This window comes from Calidris pugnax, unplaced genomic scaffold (assembly GCF_001431845.1).
Source record: "Calidris pugnax isolate Ruff unplaced genomic scaffold, ASM143184v1 scaffold103, whole genome shotgun sequence".
NCBI lineage: Eukaryota > Metazoa > Chordata > Aves > Charadriiformes > Scolopacidae > Calidris > Calidris pugnax.
The window spans coordinates 7,915,713-7,940,710 of NW_015090990.1; the positions used below are offsets into that span (position 1 = coordinate 7,915,713).

A 24,998-nucleotide genomic window follows, 5' to 3' on the forward strand; every position below is an offset into this window, starting at 1 on the left:
AATAACCAGAGGTGCTTTTCTCTCCAGCTAATTGAGGCAGACATTATTGATTTACTCCTAAGGTGTTATCTTAGTATTTGGTAACATGTGTATTTAAATATTTTAGTATTTTGGATGTGATGCCTGTGCACAAAATGAAAATATTGCTAGGTATGTCTACGCTAGCATGCAGCACATTAATGGAGTGCAGCAGCGTGCCCCCCTGCCCCCACGTAAACCAGAATTCCAGATAGCATACTTCAGCCTGAGAGGCTGAGTGTCAGTAACTTAGCAGGCTTCCTTATATTGAGTTTGGGGAGCTGTGAGGAGGGGAGTTCTTGTGCTGACATGATCATGCACCTTTGCCTTTTGGATGAGGATATCAGTGAGCACATGGTGACAATTAAAATTTGGACGAGTGAAGCAGTGTTTGAAGTTGTGGGGATGTGGATACTGCATTCGTGAACCCAGAGTTCAACATGTGGGTGGATGGGGAAGAGGTATTGGGGGTGGGGGCTGGAGTGGTTATGGCAGGAGGGATGAAAGTTTCAGCACATCTCTGACTCTGTAGATTCTGTAGCACTTCCTTAAATAAATGTAATTTCCAGCACATGGTTTTGTATTTTTAGCCTGGAGAGGATATGAAGCTCGCAGGAAGTACAAGGAAATAAGGAACAGAAGAACTGATGCTGCTATACATATTCAAGCAGGTAATTAAAACATTATTTCAATTGCCAACACCTATTTGGTGCAGGTGATTTCATGTATTGGTGTTTATAGCCAAGAGAAATACCTGCAGTCCAAACTAAAGCTATCAAAATAATTTCTTCTAATCGTCTGTTCTTCAGTATCAAATGACATCAGTGACAGGTATCATGCACTTTGGGCTTTTTGTAAGTACTTCTCTGGAAGCAACACAAACTGATTAAAAGCTGTTGAGCTAATTCTTTAAGATTCTTCTGAGCACAGTCAGTATGGTTCAACTACAAATAGAGCTGGTATGAAGCACTGGATTGATTTGACTAAAAGTGTGGATGGGAGGCACTGGACATGCATTTTTCTGTCTTTGTGTCAAGGCCTGATCTTGGCAGGTTGCCAGGTTTTTGTTTTGAATGCTTGCTGGGTTTGCCAGGTTTGGCCAATCTTTTGATTCTCTGCCAGACTCCTATGCAGCCATATCAATATGAATTTGAATAAACTTTAAAGAGATTATTGGAGGAACAGGCCCATAGGGCTGTGTAGGTCTCTAGTAGAGAGTAGGGTACCATATGGCATGGAAATCTAAGAGCCAGTGCTGTGAGCTCAATGGTGTTTTCAGATGCTGCCAATATGAAGCAGCCTCCATATGATGCAGTGTAATACACCTTTCCTGTCCAACCCCAGGTTGAAAGACTGAAGTTGATCAAAAATGAGTTGTAGCAAATGTTTTTACAGATAAACAAAGGTACCACCTTTATTCTACCAGCATCCAGTGCTGCAATTCCTTAAGCTTTGTCACCTCTCTATTCTGTATCATGAAGTCTAAAGTCAATCTGAAAAAGATGTGTTCTAAATGTTCTTTTACTTTGTTCTCAAGCCTTTTCTAGTAAATTAATTTTTTTTGCTTTTGTCTAAGTTTACTACTCTGAAATTAAGCATCACTGTGACTTTCAGCAGAAAGCAGAATACCAGTCTAGTTCAGAAAGGAACAGAGTGTCAGTAGGATAAAATAATAATTTATAGCTTTGCATGCATACTGTTACGTAGAATCATGAACTATAGCTCTAGGGTCAAATGCAGAATATTCTATTAAATGGAGAACTGTGAAGGAGAATTTTTTTCTTCCATTACAACAAGCACTGAGGGACTACAGAAGCACTCTCTCCCCTTCCTGCTTTCCTTTGTGTCGTCATTTTCTATTGTTTTCAGGACAGCACAGAGAGTAGATCTTGAAGTACCCCCTGCAACTATTTTCTGTACTATTTGCTACATTTACACTTGGTCATGCCTGAACTTTGATTTCCTGACTTTTACAACAGCCTTTTGTCCTAAAAAGGAAAGTGAATCATTTGACTCGCACTGTCTTGCTATTACCTGTTCCTTAAGGTGAGAGTTGTCTCCGGTTCAGTAGGAAGCTGGTGTGAAGCAGTATCACTTGGAGACTGTAGGGGACATTCTGCCTTACAGTTTTATCCAGCCAGATTTCTTTGGCATGTAGGAGATGCATGATCATTAGTAGCTCTTTATAGAAAGCAACTGATCTATTCTGCTGTTTGCACACATGGGAGAGATTCAGAGCTGTGCTCCCTCCTGCCATCTCTGAGATGCTGCACTGAACATGGCAGAGCAGAGGCAGTGGGACCATACACATACCCTTGAATTTGGACACTTGTATTGATCCCTCTGGACCTAATGCTGGAGGAGTGCTGTTAGCAGTCTTCCCACCAGCACACACTGTCTACCTTTGTAACCTGGCACTTGACAGTTTCAGTGATCAGTCTGGGTGAATAAGCATTAGGACTATAGGGTTAAGAGTGACACAGTGCACCTTTGTATTAATTAGGCTGTCTGCTCCTCCTATCTTTGTGCTGCTTTTGAAGGGGTATAATAATAATAACAATTCTCAACACATTTCTGTCTGCCCTTGGAAACCTGTATCTAGGACTTTTTATTTGAAAATTCTTTTTGTGCACATTTTCTCCTCTCTACATGCTAATTATTCTGTGTTTCAAATCAAAGCTCCTGCTTGCTAATGGTGGCCATTTTCCAGGTTTTAAAATATATTGACAGTCTTTCTGTTGTTTACATTACACTGTCCAAGTGCCTGGTGACATGGAGACAAAACCAACTCCAAATCCCTCCCTTCCCTTCATATCTTAAAATGTGTGTGTGTAGTTCAAGGCAGCTTTTCAGTAAAATGGAGTATGATCACCTTTGTATTTTTTTTTAAAATGAGCCATTTCAGGCAATGAGATGGATTGTCTGCATTTGTCATCCAGACATTAGCAAAACCATATAATTAAAATATATGTACTTCCCTCTCCTTTCCCTCCCCCCCCCATACTCAAGCAGGCCTTGAAATTTAGGAAGCATTTGGCTTACATGTTTCTACAGAACAGCGCATATTGAAATTTGTTTTCCTTTCATCTCTTTCCCAATAAAAGCAGCCGCTCGGCTTATCCCTTTAGCTTCCTCAGAACTTCCTTTCAGAATTCCCGATCTATTACAGCACATTCACATACCAGAAACAAGATGCCTTTTCATGCTGTCAACCTTTTTCATCTGAAATGTAAATTAATTCTTGCTGGTACGCTTTGACAGAGATCAAAGTAGGGGTATTAACCTTATTGGGCCTTCTCTTCATCAGAATCAGTTCCAAAGACTGCGAGGGTAGTGTTAGGAGGCCAGTCTTCACTGTTATCTATGGCCCTCCTCCAGGCAGTCCTCTGTCTACAAGTCAGCATTTCAAAGGCGCTGATTTCTTTTGTAAATGACCTTATCATTACTTTAAACTGTGTGAAAAATGATTTGCCTGAATAATTCTTGCAGGATTATCCTGCTCATTTTAATTGTAGGGGGACTTCATTCAGATTCCAGGATATTGTTTAAGTGGTTTTGACAGCAAGTGATCATAGCCTGATATAAAGGAGGAACACAGCTCCTGATTGGAAACCTCTTGACTTGTTCAGATTGTTCATTTCTTGCAAGTCAGTCTTTGAGGTAGGCTGCATTTGCATTTTAAAAATAAACAGATGCCTTTCAAATACATGAGCTGGTGGTCTGGAGATCTCTGTGGGCCCAGCAGTTCACTATCCATTGAAGAAACGCTGGAAGAAAAAACAAACTTAGAAAAAAAACAACCCTCACAATATACATGAGGATACAATTCCTGAGTGTATTATATTACACAAAAAAAAAAGTGATTCCTTCAGATGGGGGAAAACACCCGTGTTAGGAAACAAAATATTTGTGAGTTTAAATTAGGTGGGCAAGAAAGAGCTACCCCACTTCAGCATATCTACATCACAGGTTCTCAGAATACGCAGATGTTATTAGACCTAGGGCTAAAATAGTACATGGGGCACACAAGGTCTTTTCTACTTCTTCCAGTAAGACTTTTCCAAACTGTGAAGGTTAGAAAATGCTAATTTTTAATTTAGAGACGAATTGTAAAGGATGATTTTGTGTAAGGTGTTTAACAATACTTTGCACTTCTGAGAATTTCTTTGTAATTGGGATTTGTATTGTTTTGATTTACGTCTACATAAAAGGAAAAATATTTTGTTAAAATAAAGAATTTTTTCAAATTATGTTCCCAGATTCACAGCTGGTTTAAATCAGTGTATATCCACTGCATCATCTGACTGAAATGTTGCTGCTCTGATTTACCTCACATGCAAGTCTCGTTTAATGTTTCTTTGCATTAGAATAATGAATTAATAAAAATTTAAAACAACAGATAATCAATTAAAAAAGTATGTTTTGTAGTTATGATAGATAGCATGTATTTCCATGCAGTGTGACTGTTGTCCTGAAAGACTTAAGGGAGGATTTTAATCTGGTTATTTCATTTGTGAACTGACATTGCCAAAATGCCAAATGAGTGGTGCATGCGATTCACTTAGATCCGAGGTGACATCACTGAATTCATTTTAATTAGGCCCACTTTAGCCATCTGGAATATACTGTGCAGCTCTGGTCAGGACTGAGTTTAACTATGCTTCCAGAGGTGAAAGGCAAATGACTAATCCATTGAGCCACCATCTCCTCCTCCAACACGTGCTCGCACACACACCATATGTCACATTGTATTGGAAAATTCTTTATCAAAAACTCAAGATTTGGGCTGTTGTTGTTTTTTGTTTAAATAAAAAGTGATGGATGCTCAGAAGGAAACCAGATGAAGCATCCCTTTGTAAATTGCTTTCTTTATGTAACTTTTGCCCATGCAGTCTTCCTCGCTATTTACAAATCTCTAACATGTGCTTTTGGCAAAATTTACTCCATTATAATAAAAAAAGAGGGCTTGAGAACAGCTGTAATTTACTATTTTATATTGATAATAAATATAAGCTTTTAATAAAAGTGTTACCTTTGGGATTTTCAACAGCAAAGATTTAATGTTGGCTTCAACAGAAGACAAGGAAGTATTTATTGAAAACCCTGTATTTATCTGTCTATTTATATCATTAGGTACATGTGTGTGTACATGTATTCGACTAATACTGTTGCATATATCTAAGAATTACATGAGTAAAGTGTTCCAAAAACTTCTAAGCCTTTTATAAATATATCTAAAATATATATATTTTTTTTAAAATTCTCCTGAAAGTAACAACCACTAAGTAGCTGATCCAGTTTTACTTTTTTATATCATTAATTTTCTTCCTTTTAACCACTTTGTCAGTGTGAGACCCATGGAAGAGATGAATGTGTTTCTCTTCATGGCAGCTGAACCTTGTATTAACTTGATTTCACATTCAGGGTAAACCAGACTGGTTTGTACAGGCTGCACAGCTTTGGTTAACTTTACTCTTCCATCTCTTTGTATTCTGTAGTAGCTTAGGGCATCCAGTAATTCTTCACCTTTAGTGTCTATCTCTAGTAGCCATTAAAAGCCCACCCCTCATGTGCAGGGAACATGTTAGGAAAAGCGAGAAGGCTTTATGGGTTTGACATATGTGGTCCTATAGTCTATCCTCATCTCTGAGCTAAGCTCTGCTGATGTGAATACATCTGCATTTCCTTTTGGTTTGCTCTCCTGTTTTTGAGGAGATGAAAAGGAAACCATTCTTACTTTATTTCATGCCCTTGCTAAAAGCAGGAAGAGACAGCAACGTAGATTGTCCAACAGTACATTGGAAAACTTCTTTCCCTTGCTGATATTGACAACAGTTTCACAGTCATCTTCACTTTTTTTTCTTTGACCAAGTCTCAAGATCAGAGACTGTAATGCACAGTAACTGAAAACTGTATGTCCAAGTGGTGATGTGCCTCGGTGACACCAGTCCTGATGGCAGCCTTGGTGAGCCTTCCCAGTAGTCTGGGAAGTGACTGCTTGTTGCTGGTAGCTACTGCTTGTACATGAGAACTCGTGACTTGCTTTGTCATAATGCTTCTGCCAGAGAACTTAAGACAGGAGGGTTGTTTTTTTTTCTCTGCTGTTAAACAGGCATCACCCAATATCTATCCAGAGTGGGAGGTGAAAGAAGGGAAGGTATTCATCGGATCCAGCAAAGGATGTGACTCTCCATCCCTTTTACTCTTCATTAGAATTAATTTGGCAGGGAGTGAAGAATCAGATTCATGGGCTCCAAATCCTCTCAGATGTTGTTAGTTAAGCTGCTGAATGCTCTTTTAACTAGGGAAATTAAGAAAGTGATATGGTGTTTGTAGCAAATCGACTTCTGATTACAAACTACCACGATACTTTCTCTTCAGCAAGCATGAGCTTTCATTTCTGAGTTGCTGTTATATGTTATTTTAGATGATGCTATAGATTAAAAATGTGTCTGTGTGGAAAATGTCTGCTTAACATGATATTTTATGACTGAGAATGAATGCTTCTGCTGTTTAAAATACTACTTCATCTCCTTTCTTTAGACTTCTCATATAGACCTGTGATTGCTTAGCTTTGATCTTTCTACATTGTGCTTCATAATTTGCTCTGTAACTATATATTTCCTATGGGAATCAGAGGGAAAATGCCTGGACTTTTCCTATCTGGAATTGTGCAACATTGTGTGTAATGTATATGCCTTGGTATTTAGACCTTAAAATAAAAGTTTTTAACTGCAACCTCAGACTGCCTGAGGTAAATATATTTCTGGGTTGTTAGGTGATGGACCTGACAGAAAACTTGCTTTGTGTGAGAATTTATCAGTACAAGAAGTAAAAATTCATGTCCTAAATTGTGGCACATAAAACATTTAACACTGTGTTACTAATAGACGTGCTAAAATTAAGTTCAGTTCCTATGTTGCTTTTCAGACCTGTCATCTTTGGCTATGTAAAGATCAGGGTTAAAGATACTGTTGCTGGAAAGTTTGGAATATAGACTGGATAAGGTGAAAATGAGGTGACAGCTGGTAATCATTCTTCTTCAATGATGCAGTGATTGTTCATGGAGCAGTAGCAACATGAGTCTGCTAATTTCACACTCTTTGAGCCAAGTGCTTAGTGTCAAAACCAGCACCAGTCAGTAATGCAAATTGCTGTGATGGAGCAGCTTCCCAGCCTCTCAGACTCCCCCAGCAGAATTCTCTGCATATGCATTTCTTTTGAAACATTATAGATCCAGTTAATAAATGTTGAAAAGATGCAGTCCTACTAATGCCCGATGAAGCTTTCGAGAGAGAGACAAGTTTGTTTATCCTGCTACTTCAGTTATCCCATGAGTCAAAGGGAAAGTAGGAAAAATACAGCCGTTTACTTGTCAGATTCAAAGTATTCTAGAAGAATGTTAGAAACCAGCTTGCAAAAAGGTTAAGTTGAAAAGGAGTTGGTTTTGAAAATACATTAAAAAAAAAAGATGAAGTAAAAACTATGTTCATTAAATCGGATACAGCATGTTATTTGTAGTGAATGAGGGAAAGACCAAAGTGGTTATACTGACATTAGTAAGAGTCTCTGGGAAAAAGGAAAAGAATTTAAAAAAACAAAATGACAGTAGGTATCAGGGTTGATTTTATAGACACAGACACACAGGCAAAGACCTGCTGAAAGCTGAGAAATTGCGAAGGATAAAACTGAAGTTTATCTTATTAGTTCATTTGTTTCAATGCTTCTTTATCTTTATGGTGGTTCATTGAGTGACTGAGGCTCAGCATGTTTCAGCTGCAGAGAGGTGGCTGCGGGCCAGCTGTCTCTGCTGCCAGTATCAGAGTAGGCTCCTCGTCTGGTCAATAGGGGATAGTTAAGGATTGGAAGCCTGATCACATGGGGCAAGTGAATGCTTGCCTCATCTCTGCCAGACAGGCAGACTTTTCCAGTCTAATTATTAAGGGCAGAAAGCTCCTCACCCTCACAATACCTGAGCTCTGTATTCGGCACAACACCTCAGCAGGCCCAGCTTCTGTCATGCCTTCTGTAAAGTGAATGGTTATTTATTTTAGTGACCTCTCATTAAAAGGCAATTTTTACTGCTTCTTACCCTGGAAACCTCAGTAGCACTGAAATGCTCAGATTGTTATGGTGCATTACATACCACAGCTTGAACTGTTCAGGTGGTTTTAATTTTCTTACATTGCACAAATAAGTGTGACACCACATATTTTTGTGGATGTAGGTGCCTGAAAAGAAGACCATTAACACTATATAGGAATTAAAATAGAAAAGAAGGGATTAGTTACAGCCCTTTCCTAAGGGAAAGAACAGATGCAATCAAGGTAGCTCTATTTTCTTTCCTCCACCATCTTTTCATTACGCAAAAAAACCACCATGCGTGGGGAGCAGCTAAATTTATAAGATTGGTTAAGTGGAAGAAAAGGGAAATCAATCAATTATCTCATAATTTTGTAATAATTGAGGGATTGCAAATTCTACAATCTTTGTTCTCTGTTATGTAGTGTTTTCATAAAATACTTAATAGTGTTTTCATAAAATCAGAGGCATGAGATACAGGGAAAACTTGTTAATCTTCTCATCAACTTCTCTATTCTCAATTCTGTATTCTATATTTATGCTACCTCCTGATTTCCTGTTGTAATCTACAATGTTATCATGACCCTGATCCTACATTAGGTTGTCCTATACCCTACTTCTGCTCCTATTCTACATCCCACTGTAATATTTAACCCTGGACTCCAGGATCCCCAGTGAGAGGATTCTTCTCCTCCTTTGGGTAATTCATCCCCAAACTGACTCTGCTTTTGCAAGTTTAGTGTACTTAAAAGCTTTTTCCCGGACAGGAAATATTTTTCCTCAAAATCATAGTATTTCCCAATCTTAGCTCCCATTTTCTGTTATATATTGTCTCCAGTCCTGCTAGGCTAATAAACAGGTCCTTTCTCTCACAACCCTCAGCCTTCTTATTCAGCAACTGCTTGTTGTACACTTCAGCTATGGCAGTGATACTGTACTTACTTTCTTCCTTACTCATCCCTTTTCCCCCTTTAATAAAGGTATTTCTACTTAAAATAACGTGTGAAATAAACCCTACAAGAAATAATACTTAAAAATTTGTGGGTTGAAGTGTACATTGCAATACTTTTTAGTCTTTTGTCCTAAGTCCACATGGATCCCTGTCTGTGGTTTTTGGTGGACCTTTGTTCCTAACTGCTCACAGGTGTCAAGAATTGAAGCAAATTCATGTCAGATAAAACTATAGAAATAGCTAAGTTGTTTTGGTACCCAAATCTAGAGACAGTTCGTGGAAATAAGAGGTGTAGAGATCTTAAAAATGTTACTCATTGCCATTTTATTTACCATTTCATTTCACTGCATGCTTGCTTCTTCCTTTAATGATTCCTCTAGTGATTTTTTGTTCAATTTTTTTTTTTGTGAATGGTATAAATTTCAGTCTCTGTAGATTCTTTTTCCTGATTATTTGTATGAGAGGTATTTTAAATGTTTTATTGTGGTCAATTGAAAAATAGAAGAAGATAGTATTAATTTTTCTAGTTTTAATTGACTATATCTGCCCCTGGCTCCACGTCCCTCTACCCCAGAATAAAAGCAAGTGAAACTTCTGATTCTGTAAAATTCTGACTAGCTCAAATTATGGGAGTTGTGATTAAAGAAAGTGTTTTAGGAGTGATTTTCTACTACGTGTTTTAGTACTTTTTAAGCTGGATTAGGCATGTTCTCATTTTGAGGCCCATTTTCCTTGCCCAGGCTGTGCCAGGTGGTCACTATAACAGTGAGAGTGTAAGGCCCTGTATAATTTCCAGCTGTTGTAAACATTGCAAACATCGGAGCCACACCTGTGAGTTACTAAGTGTTTTCTGTCCACTGCTTCAGTAGAAGTTGAGGGCACTCAGCTCTGCACTGCAGAGCCAGGTGCCAGTCTGCGTTTCAGGCTCTGCAGAATTTTTCTCTGATTCGTAACTATGTTTTTTAGCTTTCAGGGGTTATATTGTTCGTAAAAACTACACAAGATTGAAAAACAGCACTGGCTGTGTAGCTGATCCTCAGCTTATGAGCAGCTGCTCTACTTCAGATTTTGGCTGTGAAGAGCACTGGTGAGTTGAATCCTTTGCTGTCTATTATCTAACAGAAATCATTTTCCACACAATAAGATCTGAAAGGAGCAGGCATGTCATCATGATTCAGCCAGCTCTTAGGGAATCTGGCATTTTCTGAGGATGAGCACCTGTAGGTTAGCCAGTCCCCCCACCAGCTTAGTCATCTCAGTGTTGTCCCAGTTAGTGGAGTTAGATTTATTTGCAGTGCTGTTTGTCCTGAGTTGCTGTCCTATTTCTGTGTACCTCTCAGAAGTACCCGGAACACCATAGACTGTGGACAGGATTGTAAGTGCTCGGCATTTCAGAATTGACTGCAGTGCACGTTATTAAATTCTCAAAAGTTACCCTTCTGTGTCTGTAAATCTCCATGCAGACCAGTAATGAGATAGGGGAAAGAGCTGTAAAAAGCAGACAGGCAAGTCACTGACAGAAAGCCTAGGAATACTGTAAACCACAGTAGTGGTGCCCTCCTCTTTCTAGAGGAAGGGTATTTTAACCTTCCTTACCAATGGAATCACTCCAGACAAATGTCCCTCTGGCACTATCTTGGGTATGAGAGATAAGGGGGATCTGTTATATCTTTAGCTGTTGTCTAAGTCTGTCTCTCCAATAGTGTTCTAGGAGAGGTGGCTGCTTTTGCTGGATTAATCCCTTTGATTAGCAAGTTTCAGTGACTAAGAGTTATGAGATCTATCCTGTGGCGTGGGCATGAGGACATCTCAGTGCTTCTTCCAGTTCTTATTTCTGTTACGTCCTTCCTATATAGCATATAAATGCAGGTTCTGTTATAGGTCTTAAGAGTTCTCTAAGGAAATAAATGACTTGCTTGACTGTAACTAGATGCTGCTGTTCCGTTAAAAAGATAATTTTTCTAAATAACTGTTAACTTCTCCAGAATGGTATTTCTTTCTCTGTGTGTGCTCATAACATTCAGTTATATTAACTTCCATGCTGACTTTCGTTGATTTATATTGAGTGATGTCTGCTACATGCTCTGGTGCGTTATTATAAGATTTGTTCAGGTGTAACCACCTGCATTCTTGTAGGTTAATAGTGTTCCAGAATCCCTTGCAGTATTCTGTTTTCAGCAAGAAAAAGGTTCGGACCATTGGACAAGGACTAAATGAAGAAAGAAATGCTTTTGGTAATGATTTTCAGGGAAAAGAATGAGCCTGCTGCAATTTACCATCATAGGTCTGTCTTTGGGTTGCCTCACTGCTCACTGGGGCAACGAGTTTCCTAATTTATGATTCCGTTCATATGAATGCAGCTCCTGCTGTCTCTGAAGTACTTAAAGGGTGTGTATCTTGTGATCACTTTAGAACTATTGATGATCACATGATCATTTGTTCTTCAGTCTGCACTGATGGTTAAAAGTAAGAGCCAATAAGCGGCCTATTATCAGTTTTCTTTGGCATGCCAAATTATAAGCATTTACAATGTAAATAGGCTTTTTTTTTTTTTCTTTTTAGTGATCTAGAGCTTTCACCTGGACTTGCTTGGAGGCACACAGCCTCTTTAAACTTTTTCCTTCATCTGTTTTATGTATAATTAGCCAGGAATGGTTTTCTTCCCTTTTTTTGCATTAGACTGTTTCTGGAATTCCTTGTTGCTCTCCAAATAAATGTATTTTTCTGGATTAGGTGCAGCTTGCTTAATTGTACAGCCCTTGAGGCTCATGAGGATTTAATGGTTCAGTAACTGTTGTGGTGAATTTGGGCTCTGTGAAGCACAAATATACAGACCTTTAAAGATATTCAGCCACTGAACTTACATTGAAATCAATGTCTAAGTGTCTTTAGATACCTGGCCTGAAGGTGCCCATGTAAAATACATTGACCATCCAGGTCTTGCCCCCAGTCCTGATTGCCATGCACAGACAGATAAATAAATGCATACCTTCTTTTGCCTGGAGTTGCTAAACTGCCATTACTGCTGGCAGTTCTCAAGTTTAACCCCAATAAATATTGCAGATTATTTGCCTAATCCTATAAATTTCTCAGCAATGGCCTCAGGTTCCAGTGATTTCAGTAAGACTTGAAAATGATCAGCATTTCACAGGTGATGTTCAGAATCTTAGGACTAAAACCGGTGACTTCCCATAAATCAAGCCTCACTTTTACATGTAGCTGTTACTGGGCTGATGTGTTTGAAGCATATGGCTGTTCAGTCATACAGGAAACTTGTAGGAAACGGGAAGGCTCCTGAATAATAGTGCAGATGTTTAACACAGTAGCTGGTAATCTATCCCTAGAGAAGACAGCCTGACTGTGGCTCCACATACCGTGGAACTGAAGTACGGAATAATAAGATATTCCTTTCCTTTAATTTCTTTTTTATTTTTGTTTTGTTTCTTTTCTAAACTGGTAATTTTGGAAAATGAAAAATTAGCTTAATGATACTCAGGATCAGAAAGCAAAACTATATACAGTTCGGTTGTGTTGTATGCATAGGAATATAACTATACATTCAAAGCATGACAACCTGCTGCTTTTCAAAGGTCGGTTAAAAAAACAAGTTACAGTATTATAACATGGAATGAATTTCAAAGTGTTCAGAAGAAAAGGACACTTTAAAAAAATTGAATTCCTTCAAGGAAATTGAATCTCTACACCTAGTTCACACTCTTCAGTCAGTGAAGGCAGGACATAAGCAAACTCATGCTAATAAATGACTTAGATGTTAATATAATGCACACATTAGTTCATTTAACATTGCATGTTAGATGTTTCCTGCATTTATATGCGTGACTTGAAAACCAGTATTAGCTCTGTTCAAATGCAAAAATCTTCCCTGTATAAAGCTGATGTCACAAGTAACTAGAGATACGTTGAGAATTGGCAAATATCTCTGATAGGAATAGAAGTATGAAAGGTATATGAAAGTAATGTAAACGTTGGCAGGGAAGTGGCTTTGTCTCATTGAAAAACTATTTCTCTTCAGTTCCACAGAGCTGTGGAGTTACCCCATGACTCCTTCTACTGAAGAAGGGTTGTGGGATTTATTTTACACCTGGGAGACAGACACTAAGTCTGAATTTGCCCCCCCCCCCCACTCCTGTCCCTGGTGCGGCACGTTCACACGCCAGTCTCAAGCTGATGTCACAAGTAACTAGAGATACGTTGAGAATTGGCAAATATCTCTGATAGGAATAGAAGTATGAAAGGTATATGAAAGTAATGTAAACGTTGGCAGGGAAGTGGCTTTGTCTCGTTGAAAAACTATTTCTCTTCAGTTCCACAGAGCTGTGGAGTTACCCCATGACTCCTTCTACTGAAGAAGGGTTGTGGGATTTATTTTACACCTGGGAGACAGACACTAAGTCTTAATTTGCCCCCCCCCCCCAACTCTGGTCTGTGTATGTGACGCTTGCCAAGCCTTTTCTTGACATCATGAGCCACAGAGAGGAACCTGCAGGCCTGCAGGGCATGAAGGAATCGAATCACGGTCAAACCCTTCCACAAAGTAGCTCATTCAAAACTTTAAAAGGGCAGAGTTATTCTGAAGAGCCAAACATGGTCAAGATTAAATTCAAATGAGGCAAGTGAAGAGCCCTTTTTACAACCCTGCTGAACAGCAGGTTTAACCTTCTGCAGAGAGCAAAATAGGCAGCAGAGAAGGGAGGAGTGTGACAGGGTCTTCTGTCTCACGAGGCCAGTGCAGACACCAGCCTCACCTTGTGTCTGCCTCCATTTTACAATTGATCATTGCAGGAAATGAAGGATGCTGCACTTTGTAATGGCATAGGTACAATTTCAAGTTAGTATTAGGGATCTCTTGAGCTAATTAGGAATAATCTGTGAAGAAGGGAGAAGTAATTTTCTAAAATATCCTGCGATTTTGAACTTGTTAGACTGACAGATCTCTAGTGAATATATTTTTGATAAATATTCTTGTTCTTAGTAGGATAATCTACATTTCAGTGACTAAGGACCTTAATCTATGCTGCGTTGTTCATACTCTTGTTCAGACAGAGCTGTCATCCTCAAATATCTTTAAATCCCTTTAGAATCTCATCAAAGCATCTGTAACCTGCATGTTCCATCTTCTTATCCATTTCCCTCCCAAATGAAAATTGTGTTAAATAATACAGATCTGACACATACCCTGGAAAATACTTCCTGTACTGTTTTTTCATTTTTCCTCTAGCTCACTAAACCATAGCTCACTGACTGCTAAATATCACAATATAAGTTAGCTATATGTACATGATCAGTGGCCTTGTGCTATACAGTACCGCAGAAAAGGTTGTTTCCCCATAGTGACTGTTGCACATGGGTTATGTCTGTAGCTATAACTGCATGTCAGTGAGTATCCCTTGCTCCTTTGTTTCCTTGTGGAGCTCTATGACAGGCTGAGAGAGTTGGGGGTGTTCAGCCTGGAGAAAAGAATGCTCTGCTCTTATTGCAACCTTCCAGTACCTAAAGGGAGGCTACAGGAAGGATGGGGAGGGACTCTTTATTAGGAAGTGCAGTGATAGGATGAGGGGGACTGGTTTTAAACTGAAAGAGGAGAGATTTAGGTTAGCTATTAGGAAGAAATTCTTTACAGTGAGGGTGGGGAGTCACTGGAACAGGTTGCCCAGAGAAGTTGTGGATGCCTCATCCCTGGAAGTGTTCAAGGCCAGGGTGGATGGGGCTTTGAGCAACCTGCTGTAGTGGGAGGTGTCCCTGCCCATGGCAGGGGGGTTGGAACTTGATGAGCTTTAAGGTCCCTTTCGACCCGAACTATTCTATGATTCTGTGTGTTAAGGATACTCGTTAGAAGATACTTGACATCAACAGCAGTTTACACACGAGTAAAATTCATTGTGATTTTTTTTCTCCTCTCGTCTTTCTCTTTTTAGCTAGTTGGTGTCATGTTCATGCTTTGGTCAGTATAGGTCCTCAGAAACTATTCATTTTAGTAAAACTCTTGACATTCATGTAAGACAAGTAATTAAGATTGGATAATAAAGCCTCTACAAAACTATACAGACATACCAACTTAGATGTTTGGAAAGTTATAGATAAAGACAAATTATCAGTGTTTCTCAGTTCTACAGGAAATACACATCTGAAAGTCAAAATCTAGAAATGGGTCTGTTTCTACTCATTAATGGCTTGACTGATGAAGCAGAATCTGATTACTAAGTTTCTATCTGTACTGAAGGGTTTAAGAGGACAGGATTAGAATTAGAAACAAAGATACATGGACTGTAATGAAGCACAAAATGTATGTCAGTCAGTAATGGCACCCTCCTCCAAAGTTTACACTGGACAGTAGTAAGGAGGATACTTCCTACCTCACATGTGCATCATAACATTTTCTCATCACCGTCAAGACCTCAGTTAGTGTTGTATATTAGACACTGCACTTTAAGAAAATGAGCAAGTCCCTCAGCAACAAAAATGATTACATCTCTATAAACCATGAAATGGAGACATCTCCAAGGGAGATGGAAAACTGAGGATACTTTTTCATTTCCCCAGTCATGAAAGGCTGATGTGAAGAGGAAAGGAACAAACTGTTCATTGAGAGTCAAACAAGAAATAATGGGCTTGCATTGCAGCAAAGGAGCATTAGGCTAGACATGAAGAAACGCTCACTGGTGGTAAACTGAGTTAAGCTCTGTGTAGGCTACCTTGGGAGGTTTTGACATCTCTTATCACTGTTAGTTTTGAAAATCAGCTTAGACAAACTGATGACAAAAAAAGAGTAGGTAGAGCTGATTTTTCTCTGAAAATGCAGATGGCTTAAATGATTTGCCAAGGTTTTTTAATGATTTGTAAATACAGAGTGACTTCTTGAAATGTAACATCTCTGTGCCAGTGGCTTTGGCATTGTAAATCAGATACTTTTATAGCATCTTAATGCCAGCAGCCATTGTTGCATCAGTGTAGGGAGTAAGTATAAAAATTGTTCTAGAGGAATTTTCCTTGGGTCAGCTTTACTTGCAATGACATTGTTGCTGTGCCTGAAAAATGAACAATGTTCATTTCTGAATGTTCTGCAACAGCTGGAGGCCCATTGAAATAGCCTGCAGTGTGGGACACTGGTGGGTTAGCACACAAGCATAATATCTGTGTCTCACTGAGAGTAGACAACAAACGTGATTTCAGTCACATGAGCACAAATCAGTTCAGAAACTGGCTTGAAGTGGATTATGCTGTTCCATAAAAAAACTCTTCTATCTTCTGCTGTGCTTTTTTTGACTTGATCTGCAGCTTACCTCTCACTAAAGTGAGGTTCTCTCGGTCAGTCTGTCATGGTTTAGGCACAGTTGGCCTATGACAACGACAGGTGCTCTCCTCCCTGCTTCTAGCTACCCAGGAGGAGGAGAGATAATGAGATTTACAAGTTTAGAAGGAACTATACTACTTTATTGAAATATTAATAATAAAATAAAAAGGAAATAATGAAATAGATACAATATATACAAAACCATATCAAGCTCCCAGGATGATGTCACTGGCAGGCACTGGAGAAGTCCCAGACTGGAATCGGTGACAGATGGGAACTGGATTCCAGCTCTGAAGTCAGGAACACACGGATTGGGATCGGGATGAACAGACAGGGTCCTCTTTGGACATCAGCCATTGAGATAGGAGATCTGCAGCTCCTGTGGCACACAGTGGTGGAAGTCTGAGGTGTATTGTAGCTCAGTAGCTGAACATTCAGCAGCAAATTGTATTGCCTGACTGAAACCAGGCACATGAACCTGGATCTCTTGCATCCTTCCCTGGTGAGTGTGCTGACTGGATCCCATCACTCTGACCCAAACACTGCTTGCCTGCAAATGTGGAAAATAAAAATTTTTGGAAACCATAGGACAAGTAGTTCCTTCAAAGATACCTGAAAATATCCTGTACCTCAAAATTAGCCTCGGGTGCCACATTTGCAAATGTTAGCTATCATCACTGATTGGCTTATCTGAACTAACTACTGCTGAGCTGCCTTCCTGCTGCATTTCCCATGTTGCATACTGGCCAGATTTTCAGAATAGCTCAGAGACTGATTTTGAGGTACTCGGCATCTACAGTTGATGCCATGCTTTCAGAAGAGTTCCCTCCTAGTTTGACATTGTGGTGGGTTGACCTTGGCTGGCCTGGGTGCCCACCAAGCCACTCTGCCACTCCCCTTTCTTGGCAGGACAGGGGGAGAAAAATTCAACAAAAAACTCGTGAGCAAAAGCTAGTAAGCATGAAGTACATACTTAGATCAGCAGCAGTAGCTTCTGTGGAAGGATGGGGTATCTTGACTCAAATATAACCTAACTTAGCATTGTTCTAGTTGGAAACACAGAATCACTGGGATCCTGACAGAGGGTTGGGATCGAAGGGCTTCAGAATTCTAGAGGCTGATTTTTATTAGCTTGTGCTCTACAGAAGGCAAGGTGCTGAACTTTTCCTTCAAGCTTTAAACATTTAGACGATTTTCTAGACCTGGCAAAGTTGAAGTGCTGGCAAAACTATTCTAAAATCTAGATTCTTTTTATAGAAGGTAGAGATTAGTTCAAGCTGCAGATTTGTATCCAGATCCAAACTGCCCCAATATCTGAATATTTAAATTTAGGTGATGATTCAGTCCATCTTGGCATTGTAACTATTTGCAACATCTAATAGCAGATTTTGATTTTGACATCCACCACAGTGATATTTGATATTCATGATTATTAGCTCATATTTGGTTTATTTTCTGCAATATTGGCGGGAGAGGGAGGAGGATGAATCATCTCAACAAATGCTTGAATAATTTTTGGGTAAAGTGGCAAGTTATCTAACCCTGCTAAATAAGTGGTTATCTAATAATATATATACAAGAGAAGTAGTAATAAAGAATTTTATCGTAATAAAAATCTTTATGGAACTGCACAAATGCAATGTCAAATACAGTCCTAGACATCTTTTATACGTTCCTGTACAAGAAGTGTGCCAGCATAAAATGAGAATGTATTTTTAAAACAGATCCCTCCATTTCCTCCAAGGAAAACACATTTAAATTCAAACCACACATTAGTCAGCGTCAAAGAGTAAAGGGGAATTTAAATTCCCCAAACCTGACAAGCAAATCCAAACTTCATTCATGGAATTGCAACATGACAGTAAGGAGGAAAGTTTACCATGTTCATGAATGCTTCATTTTGTTCCCACAAATAGATGAGAGATAGCTTATTGACAACCATGATGCCATCATTGTTGTGATTAGTTTGAAATGATTAAATCAGTGCTCTTGAGCTGGGTTAACACATTCAGACAAACTTAACCTAAGAGCCTAAACCCTGTTGCGAATAAGGCTGGAAATACTTCAGTAGCCTCTGTGGATGTCACAGAATAAATGTATGATCTAATACATATGCATGGTGATACACAGCTATCCAATTCAATATATAATAGCCTAAAATGTTTCAGGTCCTTCAGTAGTGTTATTTTAATTTGAAGTATTTTTTAACAGTACATTTTAAAGGTGTATTTTGAAAGGTAAAATGCACGTGTGGCCAGACTTTTTTTTTTTTTAGTAAGTCTAATATGATGTCCTGTTGTTACATGAGTGATTTATAACTAATGTAGCTGACTGAAATATAAGTATTGACAAAAAATGAAATTTGAGATAATATACGTTGTATTTTTTAATCAGTAAAGCAATTTTTGTTCTTTATATTCCCCCCTCCCACTGTGACAGAAAGGGATGAAATGTATACAGTTCTAGTAACTCTGTAAAACTGAATGAGCTACTTAGTGCCTTGAAAAGCTTTTCCTCATCCATGAAAAAAGCTGTGATGTGTATATATCTAAACCAAAAACTATGACTGAAACTTAGATTTCAGATATTTTCAGCTTTAAGTAGAAATATAGCTGCTGTTAATTGCATTTTCCAAAAAGTTGTGAGGGGCTTAGAGAGTAATGATGTAATGGCTCAGGTGTGTTTTGACAGTCAGAAAATCTTGCTTTTAATCCCGTTTTAGGACCATGAGCATATCAAATAATCTCTATGAACCTCACTTTTTTTATCCATCAAATTAAATTGGTAGCGTCTTTTTTTTTGTTTGTTTTGCATAACTAAAGATTCTGGAGCAAGTTCTGTCTGGGTGGACTTTACTATTCAAGAGATTCATTGACTTCAAAGGCCTGCCAACAAGGATCAGGGCCTGAAGAAGGTTGTTACAATACTTTAATTAGCATTAATGAGAGCAGGAGTTGGCCTTTAATATTTGTATGGTGACATAATGTGATAGTAAAATAATAACAGATAAAGACAAAGAATCTAAGAACTCTTCTTGCTCTGTGCTTAACCCAAATGGCTTTAGGAGAACACAAAGCCATGTGTTTCACTTCTTCCTCATTTGCCAAATTTTGAGTTTGAATTCTGTGAAAACAGCTTTTCACAGCCCTGAAAAGAAAGTTTCGTGAAATTAATTTTAATACATTATTTCAATTTCATAGAATTCTCATAAACTCATTTTACATATGCACTTATCCACAAATTTTTAATGACAAGTTCATTGCTCATAGCCTGTTACTGTGTTTAATTACATGCACTTCCTTATAAGAGGAAATGGGACTGGTCTGTGTTTTCTCTGAATTGATTGTATGTGCATATTTAGAAATTGGGGGAAGGGGAAAAGGGAAAATCAACAAAAAACGTGTATGCCAGTAAACCTTTTATAAGAATGAAGAAATTACAATATTTAAACTAAATTTTTTATTTTTCTTTGCTTTTAGGCAGCAAAGCAGTAACCAGTCTTCTCCTGTGGTGCCTGATTTTCTTGACAAACAAACAAAAAAGGTACCACTAAGTTTATATTCTAAAATAAGATCACATTATAACTTCAAATTCCTGAGTCCACAGTTCTGCAATGTGTTCATGGCTGCTTGGCGTAGTCATCTGAACATGAAACCGTTAGTGATGTTTTGAAGTCTTTGAGACAAAAGCCTGCTTGCTAAGAACTTTAGTTCTGTAGAAAGACAGGGAGGTACAGTGAATAAGAGAATCAAAAGGCTGGAAATTTGCTGCTGAGAATAAATGCTAGCTGCTCCCTGAGGTGATTTGTCTGTGCACTTCACTTTCTACAGATGTTAGAGACTCTTTTTTAGTAAGGACCTGAGGTTCTTTGGTAGCACTTTGATATCCTGCTCGAATTCAATATGTGAAATGGAGGAGTCGCTCTGTGACTTGGAGCACAGCATAGTCTTTGAAGTCTGATCCAATTTTTGCTGCTTACCATTTGATGTTGAAAGGATGAAATGGAGAAAATGTACAGTTTTTGCCAGTAACTCTGCTGAGCATATGTAAGATTAAAAAAACAAAATCCCTTGGATGATGTACTTAGAAATGTTAAGCAGATTAATACCTTCCTATAGCTTTTTTCTAAAGATACAAATTAACTATGAGGGGAAATCAGCATACAGTGCATGCTATGATTTAACTGCATGAGGAAAGGGGATAAATAAGTTAAATGGAAAAAGTAAACAAATGTTTGTGACATGGGTGCTAAGTCGGTGTTGCTGAAAGCTACAAGAATCTTGTATAACTTAAATCTAGCATTAGACGTTTTATGAAGTTGTAGAAAATAAGAAGTTGCTCTCTGTGAGAACACAACTATAAGTTAGCATGGCAGCGTGGAATCAATATATTTCTTATGTGCCTAAACAAGCGTTCTTTATTCCAGAAGGATTTGGATGAGATTTCTGCTTCTCCATTTATTCCAAAACATTCGTTCGAAATGAATGATTCACAATCAATTAGCCAATCCCAGTCAGTTGCAGACCATCAGTTGTCAAGTCCCTTGAGATCTCATAAAAAAGGAGGTAAGAAATATAATAAAGTAACAGAGATCTTTCGTTTACTATTTATAAGCTACATGTTGTCAGCATGTAACTTGCTTTATATATTGATGAGGTCTTTTAACAATCCCTTGGAAAGCAGGAAACATAAAGGAACTAACTTTCTTCTACACATTTCCATCCTGGAAATATAAAAAAGCCCCTAAGTAGCTGAATTACAGGGGCAGAAATACAAAGATTTTTAAAATACAGTTTGTATTAAAAATGTGGTTAATAATCTCAAAATACCCTTTTAATGAAATCAAATTGACGTTCAAGAGCTTCAGCTTTTCTTTGCCTTCCAGCCTCAAAAGTGGAAGACAGTAATGAGATCTCTCGTGTTTGGCAGAATGAAAGACAACTTGTTTGTTCGCACGTACAAAGATTCAGTCAGCAACATAGGAAAGTCTGCAATAATTCTACAATCTATGCAATGTGGTTTTTTATTTTATTTGCTGACACGTTATTTTTGCCATGGTTAGTAACAGTTTAAAAACTTGAAACACTATGATGTTTGACGAGTTTTAACTGGTTTACCTTTGAATATTCCAGGAAATCGTTACTTATTAGAATACTTTTCTCTGTTATTGTAGTCATTTGGACTTGCAAACTTGTGAATACAGACTTTAATACTGGATCATAGAATACCTTTCACAGTTTAAGATAAAGTGGGTTGGTAATGTGATATATCTGTAACTAGAGCCAAAATGTAAATGATAATACATTAATTTCCAGGTTATTAGTGAAAAGTAATTGTTTATAATTTTGTGCCATACATTAACATTTCTGTTTATATATTTAATGAGACATCTTTCATCTTGTCAGTCTCCAAAAATTTATCTGAATATTTGAGCCCTAATCCTGTAATTTATGTGTTTAAACTTTACAGAGTTCAGTTAAACAATTTACAATGTAAAGGTAAGAAGAGAGGTATTTATAGGAAGATCCTTCTGTTACAGGAAATAATGCAAATTCAATGTTTTTAGTCTCCCACACAGGCATAATGTGTTTTCCATGCTAAAACCAGAAGAGTATGTAAACACAGCAGGTTGAGAAATCCATTATTCTCTCTTCATGCATTTCTGTCCATATGGGTTTTGAATCCATAGTGTGGTACTGCAGGGGATGTGTGCGTTACTATCTTAAATTATTGCATGTTAAACAATAAACCTGTCAAACAGAAATATCTTCATTGCAGCAAATCCTCTTGAGGAAAGCAGTCAGGGCCCGAATCTGTCATCCTTACTCTCACTGGATATTGTGTGTTACCCTGGAACTAGTCTCCTTGTAGTCTCCTTGAAATCAAAAAGCATTGTGTCTGAGGAAAAACAACTAGAGGGAGTAAAACTGGCAGAATTACACCCTTAGCAAGCATGTGATCCAGAGCCATTACCCAGTAATTTAGAGAGACTTCAAAAAATGTGAAGAATAGAATTTGAAGAAGAGATAAATGCAACATGGATCTGAACTATTTAAGAAACACATATGTTTAAATGAATAAGCGTGCAAATACAGAGAAGTAAGGAATTTCCTAGCTAAGCATGAAAATACTTGGATAGATGATCATATAAATGACACCTCGGTAATTAACTATTAAGGAAGTAAACCTGCTTAAGAATAATAACTTCCTTGGGTGCTTTTTAAAACAAGGCTTGTATTCAGAAATTCTGATGCTTTCACACGCCGGTCAATCTTTATTCAGTCTTACTGTGTGAAATATGCCTTTCAGAAAATAATATTGTTAGACCTTTTGTGAAGAGCAAGTGAAATAGCAAATATCTTCTTGGAATAAGAATATGTGTATAAAATACACGTGTTTTATAATGTAGGGCTGTAGTACATAAGCTGTTATTCACACAAAAAAAGCTGTCCACTAGGTGGTCCAAACAATGCGAAGACTGTTATTTTTCATACTGAAACATTATTCTGCAATGTTATAGATTGATTTTGAATTCTCTTTAAGTTACATTACAGGCAGAACTAGTCTGTCAGCCTAGTGCTAGTGCTGTGGTCCTGGAACAGAAGCCAACGGGGAAGGGAATGTGACAGGTTTCTGCACTGGTCTGTAACCCCATTGTGAAGCAGTGTTGATGTTTGCTGAAGGAGGGAGTCAGTATCCAGGCTTAAACACACAGGGAAGGACAGGCTGCTCATTTGTCTCAAGGCCGCGGTAGGTGAGGCTCTAGCACAGGCCCGGAGTGGCAGAACACAAAAGGGAAAAAATGCTTGGTAGGATTTTACATATTTTTATATTAACCGAGCAGACTACTCACTCATATCTTGTTATCCAGCTGTCTAATAGCACAAGCTGCCCATTCCCAGTAGGAGAATAGCAAAGGGAAAATAGACCAGGAAGTTTCCACCAAGATTCTGCAAAGACTGTGCTATGTAATTAATGCAGAAACAAAAGCCTCTTTTTTCACTTCAAAAGCCTTTACGCTGGGTCATAGAAAGCCTGAGCAGTATGGGCAGACTGCATGCAGCCCAAGTTAAGAGCTCACATGAGCTATGGCTGCAGAGCCACGGGCTGGCTCTGCACTGCCCAGGGATTCCCTTGGGCTCTGCCAGAGTGGTGGGGCAGGGCTGGTAGCAAAGCCAAGGATCCCCTCCAGTGTCTTTGCCGTGACACGCTGCCTGGTACTATCCTTTATTGCTGGGGCAGAGAGAAGAGTCCAGTCAATAGTAACAATTAAGCCCTAAGTTCGTTATTCTAGTCACAATACAGTAGTACTGAAAGAACCAAAATAATATAAATATAATCTCCAGGGGCCAAGCAGTGGTATTCCCTTAGAAAGATAGGTAGTGAGAATGTTTGAAATTATTAATGAGAAGTGAGTGCTTCATAGGGAATTGACCAATGTAACTTTGCCTCAAATGTAAATATGACAGATTTTCTGAGACGCAGAGGAAGTATGTTTGTAAAAGGAAAGCTAATAGTGTCACTGCGTTGACCAGGGGATGACATAATTCTTAATGCTAACACAGACATCTTGAACAAGTGAGAAAATGTGCAAAAAGTCTCTGGCCATGGACATTATTTTCTTGTGGGAGAACAGGATATGTCTTGCACCTCACACTGTTGTCTGCATTGCTGAAACTTTGGGAGAGGTAGAGAAATTTGCCAGGGTTCTGAGAGATCTGGAATTATGCGATCTGCAGTGTCTGTAGCCACAATCTGAGTGAAACTTGCACTATAGTTGTAAAAGTCAATAGGCCGTTTCCAGCATAGCCTTAGATTTTAGATTCCTTAATCTTTTATATTCTCAAAACTAGTTGAAATTAGGGTCTGGCATGTTCCAAGATGGACTCCCACTAGTCAGTGGCCCGTTTTGAATGTTTTCCTTGCGTTATGTATTTTTGTTTTTACATTGCTCACTTTTTTCTTCCTTTCTGGTAAATCAATCATAAAAATGTGATTTGGTGAATGTAGCTGTGTTGGGTTTGGAGAAACGTGTAAAGGTAATCACTGTTTTTCACACTGACAGAGGGCAAGTAGATAATGAAGTGTGTTAAGTTAGTGCTTGACAGGGAGGAAGGCTGCTGCCCACCTCAGACTGTGGGTACTGTAAACAGGTTTTATTAAGGGCATGGGAACATGGGAGACGTTATTCCCAAAAAGTTACTCTGTGGTTGTCATCACACAGATGATACTTACAGGTTCATCACCCTAAACAGGAAATTGAAAACAATGATAACTTCATTATTTGTTAGGGCTTAACTCCAGTTTTAATTTGATCCAGCTTTAATTCTATCAGTAGAAAATCGTGTTAAAACACCCAGGCCACAGAGAATATATTTACATGGTTGGTCTTTGCTGCAATAATAGTCAGACACTATTATTGAAAATACTCAAAACTTAATCTCAGCCCTAGAGTACACTCTTGATTCGATGTCTTGCACTTGCAAGTGAAAGGTGCTTAAATATAGGGACCCAGCTACTACATGGTAGTTTAACATCGTAGCATAATTTTAATTCTGTTCTCAATTAATTCCTATTTGTACTTTGTTTAAGAAAGATAACAACTACAGCAATTTGGAAATGGGGTCACTTTTT

At 38.4% G+C, this 24,998-nt stretch overlaps 1 protein-coding gene across 1 annotated transcript in view; it reads left to right on the forward strand.

Annotated features, from left to right (window-relative positions):
* The window catches only part of MYO3B (myosin IIIB), a 185,697-nt gene that overhangs the window by 122,400 nt on the left and 38,299 nt on the right, over positions 1-24,998 (forward strand). The window contains exons 28-31 of the mRNA XM_014954229.1: positions 609-689; positions 10,019-10,139; positions 19,844-19,907; positions 20,791-20,929. Coding sequence (XP_014809715.1) covers positions 609-689; positions 10,019-10,139; positions 19,844-19,907; positions 20,791-20,929 — 405 coding nt within the window. The remainder of the gene's footprint in view (positions 1-608; positions 690-10,018; positions 10,140-19,843; positions 19,908-20,790; positions 20,930-24,998) is intronic.